At 47.9% G+C, this 23,273-nt stretch overlaps 14 protein-coding genes across 14 annotated transcripts; 4 read left to right on the top strand and 10 right to left on the bottom strand.

The window, feature by feature from the left end:
* Window positions 1–1,079: 1,079 nt before the first annotated feature.
* Window positions 1,080–2,532, bottom strand: L228DRAFT_236788 (putative meiotic recombination protein Ski8/Rec14; the record flags this gene model as incomplete). Its single annotated transcript, XM_018330868.1, has 7 exons — window positions 1,080–1,263; window positions 1,408–1,594; window positions 1,679–1,772; window positions 1,842–2,008; window positions 2,088–2,363; window positions 2,432–2,468; window positions 2,530–2,532. 7 exons carry the CDS (start codon window positions 2,530–2,532, stop codon window positions 1,080–1,082), a joined length of 948 nt encoding a protein of 315 aa, XP_018191276.1.
* A 384-nt stretch (window positions 2,533–2,916) lies between these two features.
* On the bottom strand, window positions 2,917–3,542 carry L228DRAFT_244611 (ribosomal L32p family protein). Its single transcript, XM_018331970.1, has one exon. It carries the CDS (start codon window positions 3,439–3,441, stop codon window positions 3,046–3,048), a length of 396 nt encoding a protein of 131 aa, XP_018191275.1. The 5' UTR covers window positions 3,442–3,542; the 3' UTR covers window positions 2,917–3,045.
* Window positions 3,543–3,736: 194 nt separating this feature from the next.
* On the top strand, window positions 3,737–5,661 carry L228DRAFT_244609 (cell division/GTP binding protein). The gene is made up of 8 exons (XM_018331969.1): window positions 3,737–4,012; window positions 4,089–4,217; window positions 4,278–4,359; window positions 4,418–4,555; window positions 4,605–4,722; window positions 4,782–4,877; window positions 4,932–5,028; window positions 5,093–5,661. The coding sequence occupies exons 1-8, from the start codon at window positions 3,877–3,879 to the stop codon at window positions 5,338–5,340; spliced, it is 1,044 nt and encodes a 347-aa protein (XP_018191274.1). The 5' UTR covers window positions 3,737–3,876; the 3' UTR covers window positions 5,341–5,661.
* Window positions 5,662–5,881: 220 nt separating this feature from the next.
* L228DRAFT_218048 (guanylate kinase) lies at window positions 5,882–7,197 on the bottom strand. The gene is made up of 4 exons (XM_018330170.1): window positions 7,103–7,197; window positions 6,877–6,990; window positions 6,530–6,732; window positions 5,882–6,379 (listed from the first exon to the last, which is right to left on the bottom strand). The coding sequence occupies exons 1-4, from the start codon at window positions 7,113–7,115 to the stop codon at window positions 6,056–6,058; spliced, it is 654 nt and encodes a 217-aa protein (XP_018191273.1). The 5' UTR covers window positions 7,116–7,197; the 3' UTR covers window positions 5,882–6,055.
* A 324-nt stretch (window positions 7,198–7,521) lies between these two features.
* Window positions 7,522–10,053, bottom strand: L228DRAFT_244606 (golgi matrix protein). The gene is made up of 7 exons (XM_018331968.1): window positions 9,761–10,053; window positions 9,568–9,701; window positions 9,053–9,508; window positions 8,545–8,980; window positions 8,211–8,490; window positions 8,048–8,154; window positions 7,522–7,997 (listed from the first exon to the last, which is right to left on the bottom strand). Exons 1-7 carry the CDS (start codon window positions 9,807–9,809, stop codon window positions 7,753–7,755), a joined length of 1,707 nt encoding a protein of 568 aa, XP_018191272.1. The 5' UTR covers window positions 9,810–10,053; the 3' UTR covers window positions 7,522–7,752.
* Window positions 10,054–10,674: 621 nt separating this feature from the next.
* L228DRAFT_259103 (hypothetical protein) lies at window positions 10,675–12,089 on the bottom strand. The gene is made up of 3 exons (XM_018334136.1): window positions 11,992–12,089; window positions 11,595–11,943; window positions 10,675–11,536 (listed from the first exon to the last, which is right to left on the bottom strand). The coding sequence occupies exons 1-3, from the start codon at window positions 12,017–12,019 to the stop codon at window positions 10,750–10,752; spliced, it is 1,164 nt and encodes a 387-aa protein (XP_018191271.1). The 5' UTR covers window positions 12,020–12,089; the 3' UTR covers window positions 10,675–10,749.
* A 150-nt stretch (window positions 12,090–12,239) lies between these two features.
* On the top strand, window positions 12,240–13,001 carry L228DRAFT_266171 (hypothetical protein; the record flags this gene model as incomplete). Its single annotated transcript, XM_018334819.1, has 5 exons — window positions 12,240–12,332; window positions 12,397–12,479; window positions 12,528–12,678; window positions 12,731–12,824; window positions 12,883–13,001. 5 exons carry the CDS (start codon window positions 12,240–12,242, stop codon window positions 12,999–13,001), a joined length of 540 nt encoding a protein of 179 aa, XP_018191270.1.
* Window positions 13,002–13,221: 220 nt separating this feature from the next.
* On the bottom strand, window positions 13,222–14,056 carry L228DRAFT_244602 (four F5 protein). The gene is made up of 4 exons (XM_018331967.1): window positions 13,756–14,056; window positions 13,675–13,689; window positions 13,526–13,595; window positions 13,222–13,465 (listed from the first exon to the last, which is right to left on the bottom strand). The coding sequence occupies exons 1-4, from the start codon at window positions 13,816–13,818 to the stop codon at window positions 13,425–13,427; spliced, it is 189 nt and encodes a 62-aa protein (XP_018191269.1). The 5' UTR covers window positions 13,819–14,056; the 3' UTR covers window positions 13,222–13,424.
* Window positions 14,057–15,014: 958 nt separating this feature from the next.
* L228DRAFT_82211 (hypothetical protein) lies at window positions 15,015–16,150 on the top strand. The gene is made up of 4 exons (XM_018336886.1): window positions 15,015–15,260; window positions 15,316–15,364; window positions 15,421–15,662; window positions 15,740–16,150. The coding sequence occupies exons 1-4, from the start codon at window positions 15,123–15,125 to the stop codon at window positions 16,100–16,102; spliced, it is 792 nt and encodes a 263-aa protein (XP_018191268.1). The 5' UTR covers window positions 15,015–15,122; the 3' UTR covers window positions 16,103–16,150.
* Window positions 16,151–16,375: 225 nt separating this feature from the next.
* L228DRAFT_280934 (hypothetical protein) lies at window positions 16,376–17,769 on the bottom strand. The gene is made up of 2 exons (XM_018335845.1): window positions 17,657–17,769; window positions 16,376–17,575 (listed from the first exon to the last, which is right to left on the bottom strand). Exons 1-2 carry the CDS (start codon window positions 17,671–17,673, stop codon window positions 16,540–16,542), a joined length of 1,053 nt encoding a protein of 350 aa, XP_018191267.1. The 5' UTR covers window positions 17,674–17,769; the 3' UTR covers window positions 16,376–16,539.
* Window positions 17,770–18,324: 555 nt separating this feature from the next.
* Window positions 18,325–19,358, bottom strand: L228DRAFT_259099 (protein get1). Its single transcript, XM_018334135.1, has 3 exons — window positions 19,163–19,358; window positions 18,901–19,087; window positions 18,325–18,807 (listed from the first exon to the last, which is right to left on the bottom strand). The coding sequence occupies exons 1-3, from the start codon at window positions 19,247–19,249 to the stop codon at window positions 18,401–18,403; spliced, it is 681 nt and encodes a 226-aa protein (XP_018191266.1). The 5' UTR covers window positions 19,250–19,358; the 3' UTR covers window positions 18,325–18,400.
* A 140-nt stretch (window positions 19,359–19,498) lies between these two features.
* L228DRAFT_82163 (hypothetical protein) lies at window positions 19,499–20,833 on the top strand. The gene has a single exon (XM_018336885.1). The coding sequence runs from the start codon at window positions 19,578–19,580 to the stop codon at window positions 20,763–20,765; it is 1,188 nt and encodes a 395-aa protein (XP_018191265.1). The 5' UTR covers window positions 19,499–19,577; the 3' UTR covers window positions 20,766–20,833.
* Window positions 20,834–21,287, bottom strand: L228DRAFT_82162 (hypothetical protein). The gene has a single exon (XM_018336884.1). It carries the CDS (start codon window positions 21,167–21,169, stop codon window positions 20,903–20,905), a length of 267 nt encoding a protein of 88 aa, XP_018191264.1. The 5' UTR covers window positions 21,170–21,287; the 3' UTR covers window positions 20,834–20,902.
* Window positions 21,288–21,745: 458 nt separating this feature from the next.
* Window positions 21,746–23,185, bottom strand: L228DRAFT_266165 (ICE2 family protein; the record flags this gene model as incomplete). Its single annotated transcript, XM_018334818.1, has 3 exons — window positions 21,746–22,354; window positions 22,412–22,600; window positions 22,667–23,185. 3 exons carry the CDS (start codon window positions 23,183–23,185, stop codon window positions 21,746–21,748), a joined length of 1,317 nt encoding a protein of 438 aa, XP_018191263.1.
* Between the last annotated feature and the right edge of the window lie 88 nt (window positions 23,186–23,273).

Genomic DNA, 23,273 nt, shown 5'->3' with positions numbered 1-23,273 from the left:
CTCATACCCTTTTCTATCTTCCATACAAAACCGTGTGGAGGAGATAGAAAAAGTATGGTAGGCTCTATCGACGAGATCGAAAAGGTATGCGGAAGTGGTATCCAATCTTTTGTAACCCAGATGTTTCTGAACAAACGAAACCCGAATACGTGTTGCTTTTACTTTACCGCCAACAAATTTTCGTGCCTTGCTTAGCTCTCTGTACCTTATAAGTACCATGGTCCTAATTTCTTTGTCGTCTTGAGTTCTGCAAAGTAGACGATGACGCAGGGCGCAAGGAGCCAAACGCGCATCAAGCATGCACAGTGCATCCAGTCGTTCCCACCCCTCGTCTCTTTGATGCCACAACCCACGACTCAGTTCTTTGTTCGTGAGAATCCTTACCTTGCCCAGCGCATCAGCATATCTGAGAGTTATAGAGAAAAAAAGGCAGAAAAAGGAATGGTTTGGCTCAGGCTATAAGACGCAAGTCTTATGCAAGGTCTGTAGACGTTCGACGATAATTGAGTTGGATATCCGTTTCCGGCGTCCAGCATGCATTGATTGGACGGACCCGACGACCTAAGCAACAACCATGCAAAACCGTTGGACGCACCGTCTGATATGGACCGGACCGCCGTTTTTAAAACCAAAAGGATGAGAATATGGAAAGGTAAGGTGTCTTGCTCGCTCGCTCGCTCGTGGCGCCGTTGCACGCATTAGATCCAAATGTTACCTGCGACTCTTTTTTTCACACAATGGGTTTGTTCTGAATAATCGGTGGTTTAATATTTTTGCAGAGCAATATCCAGAGATTGCTGTCTTCTTGAACTTTAGCTAGTAATAGATAATTTTTGATGAATGTGTTAAAGTTAAGTCAGCCTTCTGAAGCCGCAGCTGCTGCCGCTGTTAGAGCCGGTTGTTTTGGAAATACACTTTCATGAAAGTCAGAGTAGAGTAGGACAAAAATCGGCGATATGCAGAAGGGCAGGTAAACAGCAACAGTGGTGTTTAAGACAAAGTAAGCCCTAAGGAAAGAGATAGGTTGCATAAACCTTTTGATTCAAAGGGCGAGGTCGTCATTGGATCGGAGGCTCTGTTCATCCTCCCGTGGCTTCTCTATAGAATGAGATTCGTTTGTTCGCGCCCGCTGTCACAAATCCTTCACTTCTGCCTGTTTTGGGCAGCCATTTCACACTCCATATGGTCTTGTCTGTCTCGGTATGCGTCGCCACGCAGTCGCGAATGTCGATTGACCACACTTTGACTTTTCCGTCAAACGCTCTGCCGTAGGTGAAACAGTCAGCAGGGTATGAGTCGGACATATGCAAAAATGGAGGGGGGAAAGAAAATAGAGAAAGGGGTGAGAGAGAACAGCATTGAAAGAAATAAAAAAGGAGAGGAAAAGCAAAATGGTAGTGTACGAACCCACTAAGGAGATATTCTCCCGTGTAACTCCAGTCGAGAGAAAAAATCCATGCCGCATGTCCAGTTAAGTTCGCCACTTGCTCTCCCGATGCGACATCGTAGAGCGCGATAATCTTCGAGTCTCCTGCCGCCGCGAGTAATTTTCCTCCAGGCGAGAACGCAACTGCTCGAACAGGCTTCACGAGACCTGACCAGACAAATCAGCCAAAAGAAGCTGCAAGAAGGTGAAAAAGAAAAGTCGAGTCCGGTTGATCCTGAATGGGATACGTACTTGGCAATGAGTGGAGGATTCGCCCGGTATCATTGTCAAAAATGTAAACACTGCCATTCTCATGGCCTGAGGCAGTAAATCTGCCATCGAGCGACTGTAACCAGCAGCATTAGCTTCTCTTTCCTTTCCTTGCCACTTCAAAGGGCAATATATGTTCCCATACCAGATCAATGCTCATGCCAAAGCTGCCTTTTGTCTCGTACTGTCTAATTTTCTCCCGATTTCCCGACGTCTCCCAGACATTTATTCGTCCATCGTATGTCGTGCTGGCTAGATACTGGCCATCCTCAGACAGCGCGATCGCCCATAACTCGCCGGCCTTGTTTTGATCTGTCGAGTGCCATTTCCAAGTCAATATATGCGATTCCATAATCCAAGCAGCCGGAGGGCTTTTTTTTGCTTTCCGTACCTTCAATGTCACCCTCCAGAGCCCAGTGTCCTTCTTGACCTTCACTAGCTTGCGCGGCCCATATCTTGACTTCTCCGCCAAAGCCTACACTCGCGGCCCGCTGTCCGTTTTTGCTCGTAACGACGTGGTGGCATCCTAGCTTGTGTGCTCCGTCGAGAGATTGCGTGAGTGCATAGTCGCCATCTGCGGTAGCGTGGACTTTCAGCGAAGAAGCTCCTGATGCGGAAATGACATTATTCGATGTGACTGCCAGTGAAAAGATATCGGTAGGATGTGCTGTAGGTTATATTCCGTCAGCTTCATCTCATCATTGAGCTATGCTTTGGTGGGGCAGTATCGCGAACCTTCGTCGATGGTATGTGTGGTCAGGTATTGCTTAGACTGCAAGGTAGTATTAGGGACGAGGTATAGATGCGGAACAGAGGCATATGCATAGACAAACCATGATTATTTCCCAGAGCAGGTGCTATAATTCTGGGGAACCGTTGGCTGTTTATGCAGCAGTGGAAAATAGAGCGGCGGGCAGAGAGTCGATCCGTCTCGCGAACGGAGTGGGGATACGTCAGAGCTGCCTCGACAATTGGAATTTCACATATATTTCATTTCTTTTTATAGTTTTTATAAACCATATTTTACGTTATTTACTGGTAGAACTGATGTTGATGAAATTTTTACATTTTGCGGCAATCGTGGGGCCGCGCGCTCTAGATATATATAAGAAAAAATATACAAAGAAAAACCTCCGTACCAACGCCATGTCCGATGCGATAGATTGTCCGAAGTGGTATATATTGGCATGCATTGCCAACAGATGACCCACAGTAATAGTACACAAAGCATCCAGAACCCATTGAATGTGTCGACATTAAGCTTGAGCCTTCGACGCCTCGCCAGCAGACTCGCCGGCCTTGCCCAGCCACATGTCTTTAATAGCTATGGGAAACCGTCAGCAGCTGCATCAAAGCTTGCATTGCCAGTAGAGCTTTTTACCTTTGACACAGTGAGGACACAGTATATGAGCTCTCTTCACATTTCCGCATGAGGAACACCGGTTCAACGACGTCACGTCCTTCAATCCTTTACCAGCCATTTGCCGATGTCGCTTCTTCATGTGCGAGGTCTTCTTCTTGGGGACGGCCTTCAGGATTGACTCCCACAGTCCTGGTATTATTGATGGAATGTTGAGATGGATGGCGACTGGGATAGCGAAAGAGATGGAGGGCAGCAGCGGAAGAGCGAATCGTCGCGTTTGAAGCATTGCTGAGCGGGATGCAAATGCGGTTGCCTCGGAGGAGATGAGCGGAGCCACTGCGGGCAAAGACGAGCGGACAGCGGATGAGATTGATAGCGCCATTGTGAAGAATGATAAGATCGTCCACCTCAGATTGAGAGAAATGGCTTCAGTGTAGGGTTTGAGGTGGTACCCCTCGTCGTGGTGAGATCCTGATCGCGAAGAAGCACAGAGGCGACCAAAAGATTTCGGGTTGAGGCTCTACGATTGGAGTTTGCTCATGGACGGAACTAGCCGCAAGGGGTAGAGGGGAAACCAAAAGACAAACGAGGGAAAGGGAAGGGACACGGACCGAAACCCCCGACTAACCAGGTACCAGTGAGTGTCACGACTAACCGTAAACTTACCCCTTAACCATCCCCGTCAACAATTATCCTCCCCCAGACCAAAAGCTCGCCCGAAAGTGTTCAACCTCATAGGGTCTCAGTCGTGATTTTCGCGTGACATCTTTTTCGATTTTTATTTCTGAGCCTTGGGACCGCTGGAAAATTCCTCGAAATGGCTGCAGTCAACGCTTTGCCCTCGCAGCCTTCCGCTGTTTACCCTAACAGCCACGTCGGTTTCGACAGCATCACCTCTCAGATTGAGCGGAAGCTGCTGAAGCGCGGCTTTCAGTTCAACGTTATTTGCGTTGGTGAGAATCGCTCGAGCCATGAAGCTTTATGGAATCAAGAATAAAAAAACTCATTGCATTTTTTTCTTTTATCTAGGTCAAACCGGCCTTGGAAAATCGACCCTCATAAACACAATCTTCGCCTCCCACCTGATTGATTCCAAGGGCCGACTTACTCCGGACGAGCACGTGCGATCAACTACCGAAATCCAGGCGGCATCACACAGTATGTTCTTCTAATTGACTTCAGCAAGCGTAATTAAAAGACGCTAAGCAACCTTGTTAGTTATTGAGGAAAATGGCGTTCGTCTGCGCCTGAACATTGTCGACACTCCCGGCTACGGAGACCAGATCAACAACGATAGATGGTAATATTTCTAAAAATCGAGACATGTGCAGAAAATCGAAGAGACTGACTCGAATCAGCTGGGACCCTATTGTCAAGTACATCAAGGATCAACATTCCGCCTACCTTCGCAAGGAGCTCACCGCGCAGCGTGACCGTTATATCCAGGATACTCGCATTCACTGCTGCTTGTTCTTTATTCAGCCTTCCGGCCATGCGTAAGTCGAGATCTAGACTTCAATATACGTCAGTGCTAACACTGCGTAGTCTCAAACCGATTGACATTGTCGTCCTCAAGAAGCTCTCCGACGTCGTCAATGTTGTTCCTGTCATTGCCAAGTCAGACTCGCTGACCCTGGAGGAGCGCGCTGCATTTAAAGAGAGGGTTCGTGATCAAATATTTTGATCACTCGTCTTCGAGGAAAGTCACTGACACATCCATAGATCAAGGAGGAATTCTCCTTCCACAACCTTAAGATGTACCCCTATGACAATGATGAGCACGATGACGAAGAACGTGCATTGAACTCACAAATCAAGGTTTGAGATGTCAACCTTTGGTTCGACATACGAAAGCTAAATCATAAAAACCAGAGCATCATTCCCTTTGCCGTTGTTGGCTCCGAAAAGTCTATTGTCGTCAATGGCAAGCAGGTGCGCGGAAGACAGAACAGATGGGGCGTAATCAATGGTGTGTCCTTTACAAGAACTTGTTTCCATTTCTTTAAGTCTCTCCAATGCTAATTGATATATAGTCGAGGACGAGAACCACTGCGAGTTCATCTACCTGCGCAACTTCCTCACTCGCACCCACCTGCAAGACCTTATTGAAACAACGTCCCAAATCCACTACGAGACCTTCCGCGCGAAGCAATTGCTCGCCCTCAAGGAAAGCAGCGCCGCTGGTGGCCATAGCAGCCGTCCCATTAGTCCTTCAGCTGAGCGGGAATTGAGCCGGAGTTCCCAGAGCAACACCCAACGTAATACCCTGAACGGATACTAAGTCCATTTAATCAAAGTTCTATGTTAATTGGCATTTTTATTCTTCTGCGGATGAAGAGTTCCGTTTCTTCGAAGCCCATCAGCTTTTGCCCGGCCTTGGCATTTCTTCGAGCTCTAACTGACAGATATTTATTGCTTTGACCTCGGCGGCGGGAAAAGAGGTAAAAGCATGCCCTTATTTCATATACCTATTTTATTTTATTTATTAAGCTTGTAGTTTCTTCTGCTTTGACCAATTAAAACATTTGTAATTGCATTTGCTAGACTTGGTCTCGGCGTGATATTAATCGCAACTAGCATCGTATATCAATCTGAGCTAAAGATCCTGTTTCACCTTTCTAGACCAATGCATTAAGGAGAATCCAGTCTCTGAAATTTACTTGAGAAAGTATGAAATAAATCCCGAAAACTAGTTGGCTTTTCTTCTATATTTATCCCATTCGTTTGGAAACTTCGGGAAACTTCGAGACAATTCCTCATAAATGTTTTCCGGACCAAAAGCGTCATAGGGGGAGAAAAACGTCAAACACATCATGCAATATACAGACATATAAAGTTTTCTCTAATATAACGGGAACCACAAGACAAGCCGAAAACCGGGACTATGTCTCGTTTACAAATTTAACAGGTATCAAAAAGGTCGTGTGGGAAAAATGCAAATAGGAAAAAAAAAAAAAAAAGAATTGAGCCGGTCTCAAGGGGACTAGCTTCGTGGCTCATGAATCGCCCATCCCCGCAACGACCTTTCCCCCGCGCTCCTCGACGCCGAGCAAGCTGCCTGCGCCGTGTCTGCCCTCGAGAATAAACTCCTCGAGCTCTGTATATGCAGCGTCCAGATCGTCGTTTACTACAATCTTGTCGTGCACGCCCTCGACTTTGGAAAATGCCATTTCGTTCTCGGCCTGCTTGAGCCGCTTCTGGATCGACTCTTCGGTCTCGGTGCCGCGGCCGCGCAGCCGCTTCTCGAGTTCTTCGAGAGATGGAGGGGACAGGAAGAGGAAACGTGCATTGAGGTCGGTCTTTTTGACTTGCTTTACGCCCTGTACCGTCATACGAAAGTTAGCTTGCCTCTTGCCTCTTGCTGTTTTCTTGCTTTACTTCGTCTCGTTCTTTGGATATGAAAGAATGAGCAGGGAAAGGGGGGAAGGGAGAAGTAAAGAAGGGGGGAAAGAAGGTCAAGGTCTACAAACCTCCATTTCAATGTCCAGAATACAAATCTGGCCATTCTCCGCAATATTCTTGACCGCCTGGACGCTCGTGCCGTAGTAATTCCCGCCGAACTGGGCATGCTCGATGAAGCCGCCCTCGTCGACGAGCTTCAAAAAGTCGTCCTTGGTCGCGAAATAGTAGTCTCGGCCATGTTGTTCGCCGGCGCGAGGTGATCGTGTAGTGTCTGAAATATCACAACGCTTTTGTGTCAGCTAATTTCTTCTGTTGTAGATGCATGTATCTCCAGCGCGCCACGTTTGAAGGGGTTATCAAATGCGCTCGTGCCGCGAGAGAAGCAGTATTTATTCTGGGATGGAGCGCAACGTACGGGACACGGAGAAGCCGAAAACGTTAGGATGAGCGGCAAATAGGCGCTTCAGGAGGGTTGATTTTCCAGCACCGCTGGGTCCGGAGACGACAACGGGTCTGTTCTTCTCGACGGCTACATTGTAACAGGAAGTAATTGTTAGCCAAAGGACTGCGCAGAAGATTCCCGTAGGCAGTCACGAGAGAAAAGATGCTAGAGGAATATGGGAATGGCTGTGAGGACATACCGGTAGGAGCCATTGCGAAAGTGCGCTGAAATATGCGATTGGAGGCTATGCTGTGAGGAAATGATCGAGGGAGTGCAGTGCACAATGTCCGAAAGGGGCGCAAAAGCATGAAATAACAAGATGAAAGGGGAGAATTGGGAAAGTGGAATACTTTTCGTTTGTTGACGACGTGGTCTGGCAGCCCCAAGGGCGGTGTGGGTATGTGAGTGGCCGTCGCACAGAGGGGTCGTGCCTGGACCCGGGGGGGATTTTAGGGGATCAGTGCACTAGCCAAAAGCGGTGAACAGGTTAACATTGCAATGTTGAGTATCCGATGCAACAAGTACTCCATAATTCAGGTAATTTTATATTTTCAACAATCAAACAATTATTACGAGAACTCAAGATAGTTATTTTGATAGTAATTCATTAGAATTAATGTTGTATAGTGATTTCGGATGAGTATATATGGAGCACGAGAAATGATATATCTCATTTCCCCCAACGTGAAATACAATGACAGCTGTCGTCCGACATCGATGTACATGGAAAGAAAGGTATCAGGGGTCGGAATTGTCTCTCGGTTCGTACGAAGCAGGTAGATGAGATGTAATAGCAAAAATCGGTGCAAGTTGCCCAGGTATCATAGCAAAACGTTTTCTAAGCGGACATTATGATGGTTTTGACGTATTCGACACAGCACTGCCTCGGCGGGAACTCTTTGCCCCTTCATGTGCTTCTTGCTCCAGAAAGCTTGACCATAGTTCGGCCAAGGATTCCTTATGATTGCCGCTCTCGGACGGAAGCTCAGTCAAAACGGTGGGAGTACTTGGAGTGCGGTGAAAGGGCGACAGTGGTGCCCTGAGATTACTATTTGATGTACCGGGTCGGGCAAGTCCAGCTTGCTCTCGTTGCTCTGGGAAACAATCAGCATAGGCAGAGGATTTGAGAAAGAAATAGACTTACCATCCGTCCAGTCCAGCAGGGCGGCAATTAATTGGAGGACCTGGAACTTCTTTGGATCTGCTCGATCCAGGGCGAGGAATCGCAGAAAGTGATTTGTGACAATTTGTCTGGAAAGAGCGGACGTTAGAAGAGCATGATGGAGTAATTGGGAAACGTGACTCACCTGTCAACATTATCCTCAGGTCGACCTCGTTTGAGAAATCTTAGAGCCTTGGTTAAATGGTCATTGAGAATGACCGCTTCATGCCGCAATTTCCCAATCAGCAAGTTCTTCTCCTTGACCTCCTTTTCAAATGGCAGAGCTCTTTCTAGCTCCTTCTTCGTCGAATCCAGAGTCTCTTCAGCTTTGCCCGCCCGTTTTTCTGCCTCCTGAACTTGCTTGCGAAGCTCATCCATTTGTGCTTGAGAATTTTCGACGAGTTCTCGCAACTCTGTTTTGCGTGCTGGGTAAAACAGTCAGCTTTGTCCGTGAACCAACCGCAAAAGTGGCTTCCTACCATCTTGCATCTCCTGCAGAGCTCTTTGCAAACCATCCACTGTAAGTGACTGGCTATCTCTTTCCGATGCAGCTCGTTCATAGGCTGCTCTCTGATTTGAAAGCTGATCCTCGAGGTCAGACACGCGGTCGCTCAAATTCTCTCTGATCGATCGCTCCTCCATGGCCAAGACCTCCCAATCCTGCATTGCTTGTTTTGCTGCTTCGAATTCTTCTTTGGCCAATGCTTCTCGCTTTATCAAATCTTCTCTCTCCTTTAACCAGTTCTGTTGAGAAAGGCTTGACCGATCTCGAAGGCTTGATAATTCGTTGGACATTTCTCTTTGGTCATCATTCAGCCTATTTAGTTGTGCTTCGAGGGAATCATTCGTCTCGGCTAAACTCCGGTTCTGCTCTTCAAGTTCCTCAATTTGAGACTTGGATTGTGCCAATGCCTCCTGTTGTATTCAAAGCAGATAATTAGTCAATTGCCATTGGCATGCATGCCTTGGGTAACCAAGTTGACCTACCGCATCGGCTTTCAAGCGTTCGCCGAGTTGAGACCTAATGGTATTCACTTTGCCGAGAAGATTGCGATACTGAGATTCGGCATGCTCTTTTTCGTTTTGAGCCTCCTCAAGCTGTCCCTGCACCGTAGAAACCTCTTGCTCATGTTTTCCTTGAATGTCTTCTAACGCTTTTCGTAATTCCGTAACTTCGGCACGTAATGAGTCCCGATCCTTCACCAATGCGTCTAATCGTTCTTCAGTATCGGACGGCTGTTTGCTCTCTTCGGTTTCGTCCAGTGGTGGCTGTGGTATTGATGTCGTCGATGGTGCATCTTTGATTGCCTCAGCAGGGCTGTCTGCATTCTCCTCAACGGCAGCTTCGCCGTCATCTTGTTCCTCCGGTTCATTATCAGGCTCTTTGGCTTGTCCATTGGCTGTAGGTGAAACTACTGGAGATCCGTTGACAGGTGCACCATCCTATGGTGCCATTAGCGCATGCGCGACATGCATGAAAAGGGGCGCTATGGTATCCCTACGGTAGGAGGTTCTGTCTTTTCCGGAGCTGTCTCCGGCTCTTCGCCCAAAGGCTCAATCACCTTTGAGGCATCGCCATTGGCCTTGGCAGCTGCAGCCGCCGCCTTCTTCTTCTTGTTCTTCTTGTTCTTAGACACTGCTTCTGTCAGCACCGAAACACTCCAAACCCGTGTTGAGCTCAAATAGGGAACGAACCTGGTGCAGGAGGGTTATGAACCGGTGTCGCACCCGATGCTGCAGACATGTTTGCTCAAGCAAAGCTGTCAAAGAAGAACATATGTTGCGGTAATTCGATATTATCTGAACAAGAACAGGCTGCGTAATTGAGTCCCACGTTGCATTCTGGTTGGCTCTTTCGCTAAGTTCCTAGATTCGGCAGATCATTGATCCAAACCCGGAGACGACGGTGGCTTGGGGGAGTTGGACTTGCGGCGGTGCAGCGACCTCTGCGGCATATGGGAGAAGTGCTAAGGTAAGTTAGGTAGGTAGGTAGATGCATTCATGTATCGCTACTTCGTAGACCCACCCGATTTGTACTCCATCAAGCGTACCACTACTATCAGGCGCATTGACAGGAGATGAAAGGGCTTTAGGCAAGACGCAGCTGCCCTCGTCTAATTCCCAGCCTAACTGTCGTACCCTATAAATTCTTCCTCCGCCTCCTCGCCCTCTTCTTTTCTCATTATTTTATTGTCAAGATCCTCAACATACCCTTGTACGAGACATTTGCAACCGTTGTCTTTACACATTCCCGAGTGATCGAGAGCGACTAATCGCCTGTCTAATCCTGGTATTTGCTCGAGTTTCGGCTCTTATGAGCATATCGGGTTCGCTTTTGGGCGTACAATTCACTCAACCGTTCTTCGTAGATTTGTTTAGTAGCCAATGCACATGTTTCAATACTATAAATGAGCCACACTCATTTATCTTTAAAAGACCCCGTCTACTGTAATGCTGTCGGTGCCATGCGTGATGCACGCCGCTGACTTTGCCCACTGAAAGCATTGGCGTTTGAGCACGACTTGTTACTCGATAACGCAGATAGCTCCTTCTCATTGGCGTCATTCTCAATCAATGAAGGGCCCTTCAATGCTCAAAAATGAAATGATGATTGATTACCTAAAGTGAAGAGCTAATATCCTAACCAATTGAAACATATATACGTATAAAGCAAAGGTATTCATCTACGCAGCAGTCTTCTTCTTCTTGGATGCTTTAGGCTTGCCTCCTTGCTGCTTCGTCCTCTTGGTTTCCTTCTTGCCATCCTGCTTAGCCTCATCGTCTTTCTTTTTTGAGGCTTCCGTCTCAATTTGCTGAGACTTGGTCTCTGCCTCTGCAGGCTTCTCTGCAATCACAGAGGTTTCGCTGGTCGTTCCCTTTTTGCCCTTTTTCGTTTTGTTCACCTCCGTCACCACCACCTTGTTTGGCTCTTCTTTCTCCACAACGGCTGTCGTCTCGTCGACCGTAGTCTCTGGTTGCTCGAGAAGCTTCGCCTCGGAAGATCCTTCAAGAGCCTGAGCTTCCTTTTTCGGGACGGTTTCGATGGACTTCAGCTCCGGAGCGGTGAAGTCATATCCGATTTCCTTAAGCTTTGCCGCTCTGGTTTGTCTCTTCTTCTCCTCGCCCGCTACCCGCTTATCCCAATGCTCCCGAGTCTTTGCAAGGTTCAGCTTCCTGCCCTCAAGTTTGTTCCAAGGAACTCTCTTGAATCGCTTGTTTGCTCCCTTCCATAGGCTTTCATGAATTTGCTCTTTGGGGACGACTTTGCACTTCAAAATGTGCCCGAACATCAGGTAATTGTTCATGGTGTCAGCAACAATGCGAGCAACATCTCCGGACTCAAATTCAACAAACGCATAGTGCTTGCTCTTGCCAGTCTTCCGGTTTCGCGAGAGACGTAGTCTGTGGATAGCGCCGAACTGTGAGAAATATTCCCGCATTTCATGCTCGTAAAAACCATGAGGAATTCGGCTATATTATCATCAGCATAAGCCCGTGGAAGTATGCTTTTACGCAGAGAAGACCTTACCCAACGTAGACAACACCGGTCTCCTCGGGCTTTCCTTTCTCCGCGCTCTTGAGCTTCTTGCGCAGCTTTTTATCGTTTGGAATTGCCGGTACGTTTTGACCTTGTTCAAAGCCCTCGTCATCGGATCTATCTTCTTCGTCGCTGCTTTCAAACCCCTTTAGAAGGGCCTCGGTCTGATCTTCTTCCTCATCACTCTGCGCATCTGATTCTGAGGCATCGACATCTTCAGCAGGTGGCGGCGAAGCAATCTTGATCTCCTCGGATTCTTCTCTCTCGATGGTCGCAGGGGCAGCGGTTTGTTGCACCTTCTTAGACTTTTTCTGGGTGATTTGCGATGGCGCAGGTGCCGCTGTCGAGAGTCAGAGATGAAGATTAAAATTGCATTAATGAGACTTACCCTTTCTCTTTTTGGTCTCCGGTGCCATGGTCAATTTCCTTGCTTTGTGCCTGATAAAATAAAGACCGGCAGAATTTCACGGTTGTGTTGGATCTCCGGGACAGTAGTTACGACCCCGAAGTTTTGCGGAACCGAAACTTTTGTCCTCGCTAAAATTATTCCCGACCACCGTTAGCGCGATCTGCCATTTATCAGATGGCACATGGTGAACGAAGATCAATAATGATTGACATGGTAATCAGCCCAACATGGGCAAGAAAAACAAAGAGCTCTCCCATGAGGAGATTTGGGACGATTCAGCTCTAGTCAGGTCTTGGGATGATGCTCTAGAAGAGTACAAGGTTTGAAACTCCAATTACAATGCCTTACTTTGTGACTATATGAGTTTTCTAACATGTGACGTAGCGCTTTCATAGCATTCAAGCCCGGGGAGAAAACGTGGACGATCTTTTGCAGAAATTGGAGGCTGAAGAAGATGGACTGGCCGAGTAATTCTCAATAGATTTTGGTTATGCATTTCCGCTAATTCTAGGTAGCCCTGCTTCTGGTCAATTACGCCAGGAACTTGCCCAAGGGGAGGTTGTCCAAGAACCGGAGCACGACGAGGTCATGGAGGATGACGAAGTGAATGAGAATAATGACCAGCGCACGAAATCAGAAGATGTGGCGAAGAATGAGGGAACCGAGGTGAGAACACCTAATTTTTCCTTCAAAATCTACAGTCAGCTAATAACAAAAGTCGTTACCTGAAACCCAGCAAGCTGCTAATGGAGATCATTCCTCGAACGCGGTGTCAATGCCGCCCCCTATCCCGTCAGCCCTGGTTGGAGCAGGTAATTCTTATCTCGTGACTTTACGCGGTACCTTGAAAACGCATGCTGACATGATTAGTGCAAGATGATGCCCTTAAAAACTTGATGATGAGCTGGTACTATGCCGGCTACTATACGGGGTTTTATGAAGGGCAACAGAAAGCAAGGGGGCAAGACGAGAAGAAAAGTTCTACTTAAATTGGTGTTCGAATCCCAGAGCATTGTCTTATATATTTTTCGACACCGCATATACGATTGTACAGAACTGGTGGGGATATTCCTGTCTGTGACCTCTGCATGTCCGCTGACGCTAGCAGAGAGTGAATAACGGGATATCAAAATCTTTCTAGCAGGGACTAGGATCACGATTTGCAAATCTCTCCGCAACAGCAAGTAATTATACCATAGGCTCAATCATGCCCGAGCAGAGAAAAACAGTATTCGATTTATCGAGGTCTCAAAAGGATATTAAGCTAAAGCATATTTAATGGCGTTGTCCTACTTAGCCTCCTTTCGCCGTATGAATCAGTCGCTAATTGGATATGCGTGGTATAAAAAAGCTCGTAGCGTGTCGTGTGGATAACCTCCACTTCCGTCCTTAACACCGGTTTTGGTGAATAATTATTTCTTGGCCTGGCCTGCAGCGGCCTTCTTCGCTTCAGCTGGGGTAGCCGTCAGTTACGCTGTCTCATAGGCTGATCATGTTCGAATGGGCACTATACCAGCTGCCTGCTTCTCACGCATGATAGCCGCCTGGTCTTCCTTAGTGCGAGCAAACTCTGTTCCGGTTTGCTGTTTCCATTACAAGGAGAATTAGTCTTCGATTCAGGGGAAATGGTCCCGAGCAATTGGTGTGGAGAAATAAACGTACCGTGTTCTTCTTTTTCTGTAAACAGAGTCGGAGTCAGCAGCGTCCGGGCTGGGAGACGGCGGCTAAACTTAGCGAACTTACCACTTGGGATTGTGCTTTGAGATTCTTCTCTCGAGCTTTGTCACGCTGGTTGCCACGAGCCATGACTGATGTTGTTCGGGCTTCTGTGCGAAACCTTGCTTGACTAGATCACAGTCTGGTGAAAGATTCGAGGATGCGAAGAAAATAAAGGGACAGGATGGGGATTTGGTGGTTCGGAACTTCGTGGTGGTTTGACTCCGCGCTAATTTAGGCGGCGCCGAGACCGAGGTCTGGAATTAAGATAGAAACAACAAGAACCTCATACGGATATTAATGTACATTGCAGTACTGTCGCCGGGAAAGGAACGTGGGGCAATCATCGAATTTACTCTCCCAACTGAACGACGGATATGTTCTTACTTCTACCTACCTTATCTTCGGGTTTACCGAGCTATCATGCTTCTTAACAGATGAGAGCGCCGGTGTGGTAGAGTCAACCCTGCATGCTTACATTTGACTATCTGTGACTATCTGCTCACGCTGGTAAAATAAGTCAACTTATGTGGCAGGTCGGACTCTTGGACAAATTGAACCCAATGCTCAGAGATCAACAGCCTGATCCTGTCATCCAATCATGGGCTACCACCTCTGACAAGGTCTTTTGCCGCCAGGGGTGCTTCTGATTCTGCCCCTGGGGAAGCCTCACCTTTCTGAAACTCTGCGCTTGAAAAGGTGTGGACACTGATATCCAGTCATTGCTGCAGAGCTTCTCAATTTGACGACCATTTTGACGGCTGGTAGAAGCCGGAAAGCAATAAATTTTTTTACATGCTAACGCAGCTCTCGCACCCTGGCTTCACACCTATTGATAATCGCTAGATACCTGCCAGCTGTGCGAAAAAGCTCCTCGCCATATTGGCCAACTGAGCATGAACAATTCCATTCCTATCTACGTGTTTCAAATTTGGCTCGGAATCGGGCGGTAATGCTGCCTGACCTCATAGGCAGTATCACCAAATCTCGTGCAAACGAACCTTTCTTATCGTTGCTCGTGATACCGCTTCACCATGTGAATACCCCGGCAGCATCATGGAGAATTAGCAGGGCAGTCATGAAAGTGATGCCTGGGAAGATCTCATGACAGCTCAGCCGCGATTGTTTTGAGACTAACATTTCTGAAAATTTCCCTTACCCTCTGTATGGATTTATAACTCGCTCTCTCGGAGGACCTGTTCGTCTTTCTCAACCCTGAGCATTCTTTTTATTTGAATATTTGCAAATCATAAACATTAACTTGTTAGACTGCTGGTTCAGCTCCAATTCTTCTATCTAAAATCCACGGGCTCCGACGCTCTTCCATAGCCGCTTTAGATATTTTCCCGTTGGTCTGCGCAGGATTATCACCGACTGCTTCGCAACAAGTCAAAATGCCTTCCTTCTCTCATGCTCTGGCCGGCCCAGGCTATATCATTCTCAATGTCTTTCGTGTCTTGAATGTTCTCAGCATCATGGCAATCATCACCGCCAACTGCGTTCTGCTGATCAAACTCCCAGTTTACACTAAAGTGCGAATGACCACAATGTATTGATTTTCCTGAAATTTGCTAACATATGCGTTAGTTTTTCGTCTTCGAATCTATAACGCACGCCATTGTCATCAACATTTGCAGTATGGTGTTCCCGGATGCATCTTTGTGACCTAAGCTGATAAACAGCCCGAATTAGTTTTCCTGATCTCTTCTGAGCTTTCACTTTTCCGATCCTATTTTTACAGAAACTGGCCGCTTCTCAGTCCAATCCGTGGTTTCGTGACGCTCGGCCTTGCAATGGTCGTTCTCGGAATCTCAACCTTGGGAACTTTGAACAGGCAGTCTTCTTCTGAGCAGTCACTGGGCCTTGCTTTCTGGCGGATTGTCGCTGGATCAGGCATTGTTGCGATTGTTCTCGGATGCTTCAACATGCTCAACGTACGTTCGCCTGGCTATTTCATTTCTACAATGCCTATTGTCGAATGAAGGAATTTGAGACTAACATTGGCAAGCAGAGTTTCATCTTCAGAGACAGCTCGAATGGCGTGACAGCCCGTCATGTTCGCTCATATGGTGCAGTCGCGCCCCAAAGAGCGCAACTACAGATGGAATCTGCCAACTCTGCCTCTTGCAAGTTGGGTCCCTATAAATCGTTTCGGCTTTGTCGTCAATCCACTCTCCACTCCCATCACTCCGAAAAGATTTCCCTTCGTTCCAGTCCTGTCGCGGAAAAGGTTCAGCCACTTGGGCCAAGAGTGCCGGTGAACATTTCTGCACCGCTCAATCCGAACCCTCAGTTTACGGACTACGTGCGGATATCACCGCCAGATATGGCGCATCATCCGGCTGCTTCAGCTGGGAATGAAATGAGACCGTAGCAGCTTTGATTAACCTTTTATCCTTGCTTTCTTTTCTTGATCTTCTGAGCACGGCGTTCTTATTCCTGTATGACCTTTCGATTTTCGTCCAGACATTCACTTTGTTGAGCAGTAGTCTTGTCTGAATGTTATTCCTAGAATTTTCTTCTTATACAATCTTTTCCGAAGAAGCAGTTGACGGAGCGAGGCTTCTAGAACGATGTTCATAACATGCAGTAAATCAATTTACTTTGCATCTTCTAACAAATTATCGAGACTTGTCATGTAAATATTGACCTATGCTACTACAAAAAATAATAAGACATCTAAACCCAATGACAAAAAGTACTCCATAGTATGTCTATATGCAATGAAACAGTCAATGCCGTTGATGCAAGATGCGCCATGTCCAAAATAGCAATCACAGAAAAAAAAAAGACACAAAAACGGAGGACAGCTCAGGTATCTGGCTCTCCGCCTGGAACCGCACTCACAATGCGGGTCGCATACTTCTCGGCATCATCCATGATGACATCGACATTTGTCCGTCCCAGCGCAACGTTCATTCCATCCACGACTTCCCGATCCTCGAAAATCTCCGTCATCACTTTATCCTCCGCGATCCAATACTTCTCCATGAGCGATCTGAGCGGGGCATCCCGAAGAATCACATTGCGCATCATGCCGAGAGACTGGAGCTTCCTCTGCGCCGCTTCGAGCATCTTCGTACTATTCTCAATGCGCATCGCCGGGGGCGGGGGCGTCACGAACAGCCTATTCGTCGAGGACAGATACATGCCCCATCCCAGCAGGGCATCCAGCACCGCGAGGCCGAGGCCACGATAGACCTTTCTGCGCCAGTAAAAGGCATCAATATCCCCAACGCGTAGTGCGCCCGTGTTTGCTACTTTTGCATCATAATTGATAATCAGATACACCTCTGCCGCAGCTAGGCCGATGCCCGCAATGGTCGCGCTCGTGCGCCAGATGCGCCCTTCGCTCTTTGACAACAGCGGCGATGTGACGAGGCCCAGGAGTCCAATGTGCAGTAAATGCGGCGCCAGAAGAGCGGGGATGGCATAGTACAGGTACGTCAGCGGCTCCTCGGAGTTGCAGAACTCGCAGTTCACGAGCGTGTCTGGTCCGTGGGTCAGGTAGAGTAAGCGCGAGTCCATGTTGATGAGTTTCGTCTTGAGAATCTCGTCGGACGGCGTGAGTGGTCGCAGGGCAGCGAGTCGGCTGAAGAGGACGTCGGTGGGTGTTTGCAGGCGCGAGCCCGTCAGGGAGAATATGTTGGCCGGTGCGAAATAGGGAAAGGTGGAAAGAAGCGCGAGGGTGAAGCTGATGAGGAGCAGGTTGAGAGCGATAGAGACGTGGGATGGCACGGGTCGGATGGGCACATTGTGGGATTGGGAATGCGCGCGCAGATTGCGATAGTAGGTGATGAGCTTGGGCAGGAAGAGAGGCCCAAGTGTGAAGAGGAGTGTCTTCAGACTGTTTAATTTTAACGAAAAAGAGTTAGTTGGATGGAAACTCAAGGTGTATAGGTTGGGAGGAAGGCAAGTGAAAACTCACGTTGCCCAGGACAGCATTTTGAATATGCTGCGGAGTGCTGGTACGAGAGGGTGAGGCCAGCAATCGGAGTGGTGGTGGTTGGGAAGAGACTGGTGGGCTGCTCGACCACTTTGTTGTAGCCAGCTAAGGTGGTTTATTATTGTACACCGAGGCAGCTTCGCTTTCGCTATCGATAGTGGATGTCATTTAGGCTTGACGTGGGTACCGTAAAACATAATGTTAGCATTGGTCCGACTACCTCGCCGTATTTTTTAATATTTCTTTAGCGATTCGAGTTTGTCTTCAATTCTTTCCACCACTGTCGCTTTTCGAATATCGTCAGGACAGACCATAGAAATGGTCCCTCTGAATAATGAAATCCGATCCTTCTCCATTGGAATGCTATATAGAACAAATACCGTCCCGCAAAATGAACTCACCAAGACTTACCATTACAGCGATTTCCTCCCTTCCCATTAGAAAGCGTACGCGTACGGCACTATCGAAGCTTTGACGATCTCCTTTACATGGTCTCCAAAGTCAAAATGAATGCCAATATAGAAGCAAATTCCTCTTCATCGAAGAGGATATCTCACTTCGTGTTGCAGAGTTTGAGCACTGGCTCTGAGAACTCTGCGTCAAAATTGATGAGAAACATTCCTTTATTTTACGCAAAATATTGTTCATTTCAGCCCTTATGGTTTGAGAAAGATTTAGAAAAAATGATATATATACATGTCAAGGAAAAAGTTTCATCATCAATCATCAGGATTGCTTTTTGCTCTCGCCCTCCTCACCCTTGGGCAGCTCTGTCGAGCTTGCAGCTGGAACCGGGACCTTTTGAGGCTGCGCCTTTCCATTCTTGCCATTCTTCCCATTCTTGCCATTCTTCCCAATCACAAGAGCAATCCCGGCCGTAAGCGCAGTATGCAACATCTGAATGATGCTGGCGCATGCAATTCCCCATATCTGAATGCTGACGCTACCCCTCGGCGCGCGGGGGAAGGAGAGAATCCACTCGACATAGCTGGGCAACCAGCCCTGGGGGATCCAGTACATTGGCTGCTTCGCATACCAGAATTGTAGAACGAGTCGAAGACCATTGGTGCACGCGTAACGGCCAAACGTAAATGTGCTATCGAATGACGCTTTCGACGCGTTGAGAGAGGAAGCTGCAAAGTGGCATCTGTTAGCATCACACCCATCCACTCGTTTCCCCCCACCACGCCTGGCGCAGCGGGAAAAAGGAAAGAGGAAATACATACAAATCTTCTCGTATTCTGCAAGTGTCTTATCATGGGCTCTTCGCAGCTTAGCCCACTTTGCGAATTCGTCTTGACTGCTCGTGGCATTCATTTGGGTCCGCAGCTTGACCACTTCCCGTCGCAGCCGGACTTGCTCTTTATACGCTTTTGCGGTCGGCGTGGGCCCTTTATTGTAAAGCGTCCATATCTGCTCCTAAGTCAGTAAAGCTTCTTGCATGATGTGTGTAAATTGGCGTATAGATGCTATAGAGCACCGACATACCCAGTTGTTGAGCGCATTGGCGCCAAAAGAATTGATCAGATGAATGACCAGCTGGAGGACGAACACGATGAGAAGGAGAGAAGGCATCTTGTCGGTATGCCCTTGGAAGTCTCTATCTCATAGATCTCGTATTGATATTTCCAAGGACGAGTCCCGAGTATCTGGGCTGTTGCCGTCGAAAGCTGCCCGGGACAGTTGAGCTTGTGTATTAGACGAACTGAACTGCGGCAAGCAAACGCAGCTACGCAATGGGGAACCGAGCTCTCGTTCGACCCGTATGTCTAGCTTAAAGATCCTCCATCCCAGCGGGCCAAAACAATGGCACAGCCGCCTGAAATTCCACATTCAAGTCTACATTATGCCCCGGAAACCCGGAAATCCGGAAAAATGACAAAATAAATTTTCATCAAAAACCATGGAACAAGAAATATATACACGCATCTCGACATTTCTTGAGCGCTGGAAAGGAATTAAATTCGAATTCGAAATCCTTCCTTCCAGCCTAGTCCCTGCTCCAGCAGACGGACACCTTCCCATCATTGAAGACGGACCCAGTTTCGGGATTTCAAAACAGGGCTTAATCCGGGCATTTTGTTTTGCGCGGACATTATTTTTTCAGGCCTCAAATGGCCTTTCTCCTGATCCTTGCAAACAACATGATTATTTCCAGGCGTCTTCAATCATATTATTATTTGACCCAGAGCATTTGACGGCAGCTAATGCCCGGAAGAAGCGATTATTTGCTTTAAAGCGCCATGCATCTAAGTTTGGTGCGTTGGGAAATGCACAAAGCCAAGAAGAAGAGAGGCCCTTGAAAAAAGCGGTGCATGAGGAATTAGTATTTCTCGAAAGCATCTTAACGTCCCCTTTGCATCGGCATTCTAAATCGCCCACGCTATGGTATTATCGGCGCTGGATATATACACAATTCTACGACATTGTATGGCTCTGGCCGGCGTCAACGCGAAAGGAATCTCTCACAGCATTCAATGAGACAGATGAAGCAACAAACCTAGCGTCGACAATTCCCATGTCTGAGCTTAGACTTGTCATGAAAGCAGCAGAACGACATCCCAAAAACTACTACGCGTGGAACTACGCGCGAGAAATGATATATCTTGCAGATACCTGGCGGTCTGCTACGACTACGGTTTTTGCCGACAGCAATAGGAGTGATCTATACATTACATTCTGTCGAAGCGTGCAAGAATGGTGTTTGACCCATGCGAGTGACACTTCTGGCTGGTCATTTCTCTTATTTCTCCTCCGACGTGGAGACAGAGATGTGGACTACGTGTCTGCAGTGCCACTGCAGCTCGTACAAGAGGTCGTTGATCTGACGCTTAATTTCAAGTGGGAGCATGAAGCCGTCTGGTGTTTTCTTCGGAGTGTCCTTGCTTCGAGCGAGATTTTGAGCGTTGATCAGAGGGAACAGCTTCTTGCTAGAATACGTGACAATTTGGGACAATCAGCTAAATCTGGCACGGAGAATAATATGGAGAATGATATCATTTCTCTTGCTGGAAGTGAAGGTGCATCAAAGGGCACGTCGCAGGAGAAGGGGTTGCGGTGGATCAGCGTTTTCAAAGAAGATATTGCGTGAGAAGTGCCAGGCGATTTCCCAATTCTTGGTTAAGTGGGCAGTCTGCTCAGCTTGAAATAGGCCGGCCGGGGAGAAGAAAATCGTCACACCGTCTATTATGGTGCATCTCAAACCTGGATACGCTCTCATTCACAAGTTCACAAACCCGCCAGCTGCGGGCTGATTTTCGCGGACTGCGGATAATAGAGAATGCGGCGCCCAGCTGAGCAGATGCATATGATCAGGACGAAACATTCTTGATCTAAGCCAAGCCAGCTTCCATAAGCGACGGCAATCGATGTGAGAGTGCACAAGTCAAGCAGACATGACTTGTATGTGGTATGGATACAGGAGATCCCCCTACAGCAAGCCAATGCCTTATCTAAGTTCAGCGCAAGAAGCCATAAGGCCATCCAAGTCTGCATCTGGCCCGGGTTCCATAAGATTAGAACATTTGCCAGATAGTAAGCATACGAATCACAAAGGCAGTCACGTATTTAGAAGAGCAATCATTGAAACATTCTGCTTATTCTGAACCCATTTCAATTGCAAATAAAAATAAACGCCATGATATGCCTGTTGGCTGTGGTATTGCAGGACGATTGCAATGATGTAAAGATAAATAAAGACAGGAGAAAAAGGATGAGCATTGTTGACGGGGTATGTACAAGGGGAAAGGTCATCAATGTAGAGGTCTGAAGATGGTGTCCGGGTGTGGAGTAATTTTGAGATCAGAGGGTAGAAGAAAATGGCAGGGTAATGATGATGAGATCGTCTCCTCTCCACAGCTTCATCCGAAGCTGAAACGGGCTTCTAATAAGGTGTACTGAAGGTCCTGCTGTGCTGCATCAGGACGTGCTCTGGCTGTGGGCTGCACGCGCAGGCTCGAACAAACGACGTCTAGTCCTTTTGATTTAGAACGCACTGGATTGCACTGGATTGATATGTCCAGTCTTTCTCTGAGTGGTCTGCCGCTCAACCGGCTGTTCCTCTTATGATGATTAATCGGCTTTCCAATGGCCAGTTAGCCCGCCGTCAATGTCGGCCTTGCCGAGATACAGCTCCAGAGTGTACAATGCCATTGTACCGCCGAGATTGATCCAGCGCCATAGATTTCCGCCAGCATCACCGACTTGGCTGGTCAACCATTCCCCCGCCACGCCGTCGCCTGCTGTGGACGAAAAGTGCTGCATCAGCAAACTCGTGTAGACGGCAATCAGTATGCTCGGACTGAACCAGCTTAGAAGCCCAAGAAGTTTTCCTGCACCGTCATCATCTTCAAGCGAGGCTTCTTGAGACAGCGCACGAGCCCCAGACTCCCGAACAGCTGGGATGATTCTAGTTGAGGCGTAGAGGACAGAAGACCGATACATGAGAGAGATGAACACTGAGGGCGTGATTGTACTCAATGCGGCCAGGAGAAAATTAAATGCAGCATGAATGGTGGAAGGTAAGATCGAAAGAGCATGCAGGAGCGTGGTGTATGGAGCCATGACGGCCGGCGGAAATGGGGGGAAATCCTGTTGAGCTGGCGGCGGGACACTTTCGGCTGGGTGAGAAGGTTGATAGTCTGTGAAGATTTGATAGATGCAAAGGGTGATATAGGCAAACTATTACTTGAATTAGCATGAAATTCTCACGGTCTGATATTCTCCGTGGTAACCTACAAGAAGTGAACTCTCGACTGGATTGCCCTTTCCACTTCCAATTCCCCACGCGGCCAAGAACACTGCACAAGTGATGGCGACGCCAATCAAGGTCGCGTCAACATTTCCAATTTCGGGAAAGGTTGTGATCCTCCAGAGAAAGTATACGGAGCTTGAGATGATAGAAGCCGACATGACGAGTAAACCAATCTACGAAAAAAAAAGCATTTGATCAGTCATACATCTCCAAGAAACATGATTTGACCAGGTACTGACCATCCAGCTTTCACCCCGTTCTCCATTAACGAGCCACCGACTGATCTGCCCAGCAGACTGAATCACTAGCAGGCTGCAAAATCCTTCTGAAAGCTGAAAGACAGGAGTGGACCATTGAAGGACCTTGTCCCAACTCCCGATGGTTGCCGTCTCAAACAGGCCATTGTGCCCAAAGAGCCATTCACTCAGGCCTTTGTCCGCAGCTCTTTTCCCGTCAAAGGTGCGCTCGATCCATCCTGCGCTACTGACAGAGTCCACAGAAAATCTATTGAGACAGGCAATCATAAGCGTGGGAAGGACAATCCATTGCGTCCAACTGAGCGCGTGCACGAGACCCTTTCGAAACCGTGACCTTTCTGGTGTTGCGATCCGAAGTACGCAGTAAAGAAAGTAATAAGTTGCAAGTGCGAGGGAGAATGCCAGGCCGCAGGTCCTTCCGCCGACGTCAAAAGTGAGGGGCACCGTGAGCAGGATAGACACCAAGAAGACCGCCGAAGAGAGGATCCGGAATAACCACATGAGTGCAACAAACAGGAGGCAGGCGCGAGAGCGCAGCCAGTTTCGAGGCGCCAGTCAGAACGATTCAGTTTCTGACTGAACGGATTGA

The sequence above is a fragment of the Xylona heveae genome (genome assembly GCF_001619985.1).
Source record: "Xylona heveae TC161 unplaced genomic scaffold L228scaffold_2, whole genome shotgun sequence".
Lineage (NCBI taxonomy): Eukaryota > Fungi > Ascomycota > Xylonomycetes > Xylonales > Xylonaceae > Xylona > Xylona heveae.
This window is presented reverse-complemented; position numbering and strand designations above follow the sequence as displayed.

Excerpts from the sequence above, each read along its gene's own strand:
- L228DRAFT_244611 (XM_018331970.1), bottom strand. The coding sequence starts at position 3,441 with ATGGCGCTATCAATCTCATCCGCTGTCCGCTCGTCTTTGCCCGCAGTG.
- L228DRAFT_244609 (XM_018331969.1), top strand. The coding sequence starts at position 3,877 with ATGGCTGCAGTCAACGCTTTGCCCTCGCAGCCTTCCGCTGTTTACCCT. Across the intron at positions 4,723-4,781 it reads GCGCTGCATTTAAAGAGAGG|ATCAAGGAGGAATTCTCCTT; the intron begins GTTCGTGATCAA and ends ACACATCCATAG. Across the intron at positions 5,029-5,092 it reads CAGATGGGGCGTAATCAATG|TCGAGGACGAGAACCACTGC; the intron begins GTGTGTCCTTTA and ends ATTGATATATAG.
- L228DRAFT_218048 (XM_018330170.1), bottom strand. Across the intron at positions 6,733-6,876 it reads TTTCGGCTTCTCCGTGTCCC|ACACTACACGATCACCTCGC; the intron begins GTACGTTGCGCT and ends GTGATATTTCAG. Across the intron at positions 6,380-6,529 it reads TTCTGGACATTGAAATGGAG|GGCGTAAAGCAAGTCAAAAA; the intron begins GTTTGTAGACCT and ends ATGACGGTACAG.
- L228DRAFT_244606 (XM_018331968.1), bottom strand. The coding sequence starts at position 9,809 with ATGTCTGCAGCATCGGGTGCGACACCGGTTCATAACCCTCCTGCACCA. Across the intron at positions 9,702-9,760 it reads TCATAACCCTCCTGCACCAG|TGTCTAAGAACAAGAAGAAC; the intron begins GTTCGTTCCCTA and ends TGACAGAAGCAG. Across the intron at positions 7,998-8,047 it reads CCTGCTGGACTGGACGGATG|AGCAACGAGAGCAAGCTGGA; the intron begins GTAAGTCTATTT and ends ATTGTTTCCCAG.
- L228DRAFT_259103 (XM_018334136.1), bottom strand. The coding sequence starts at position 12,019 with ATGGCACCGGAGACCAAAAAGAGAAAGG. Across the intron at positions 11,944-11,991 it reads GGAGACCAAAAAGAGAAAGG|CGGCACCTGCGCCATCGCAA; the intron begins GTAAGTCTCATT and ends GACTCTCGACAG. Across the intron at positions 11,537-11,594 it reads ACCGGTGTTGTCTACGTTGG|CCGAATTCCTCATGGTTTTT; the intron begins GTAAGGTCTTCT and ends ATGATAATATAG.
- L228DRAFT_244602 (XM_018331967.1), bottom strand. The coding sequence starts at position 13,818 with ATGGCTCGTGGCAACCAGCGTGACAAAGCTCGAGAGAAGAATCTCAAA. Across the intron at positions 13,466-13,525 it reads GCGTGAGAAGCAGGCAGCTG|CTGAAGCGAAGAAGGCCGCT; the intron begins GTATAGTGCCCA and ends CGGCTACCCCAG.
- L228DRAFT_82211 (XM_018336886.1), top strand. The coding sequence starts at position 15,123 with ATGCCTTCCTTCTCTCATGCTCTGGCCGGCCCAGGCTATATCATTCTC. Across the intron at positions 15,365-15,420 it reads CATTGTCATCAACATTTGCA|TTTTCCTGATCTCTTCTGAG; the intron begins GTATGGTGTTCC and ends AGCCCGAATTAG. Across the intron at positions 15,663-15,739 it reads GATGCTTCAACATGCTCAAC|AGTTTCATCTTCAGAGACAG; the intron begins GTACGTTCGCCT and ends ATTGGCAAGCAG.
- L228DRAFT_259099 (XM_018334135.1), bottom strand. The coding sequence starts at position 19,249 with ATGCCTTCTCTCCTTCTCATCGTGTTCGTCCTCCAGCTGGTCATTCAT. Across the intron at positions 19,088-19,162 it reads CCAATGCGCTCAACAACTGG|ATATGGACGCTTTACAATAA; the intron begins GTATGTCGGTGC and ends ACTTAGGAGCAG. Across the intron at positions 18,808-18,900 it reads TGCAGAATACGAGAAGATTT|CTTCCTCTCTCAACGCGTCG; the intron begins GTATGTATTTCC and ends GCCACTTTGCAG.
- L228DRAFT_82163 (XM_018336885.1), top strand. The coding sequence starts at position 19,578 with ATGGAACAAGAAATATATACACGCATCTCGACATTTCTTGAGCGCTGG.
- L228DRAFT_82162 (XM_018336884.1), bottom strand. The coding sequence starts at position 21,169 with ATGCAGACTTGGATGGCCTTATGGCTTCTTGCGCTGAACTTAGATAAG.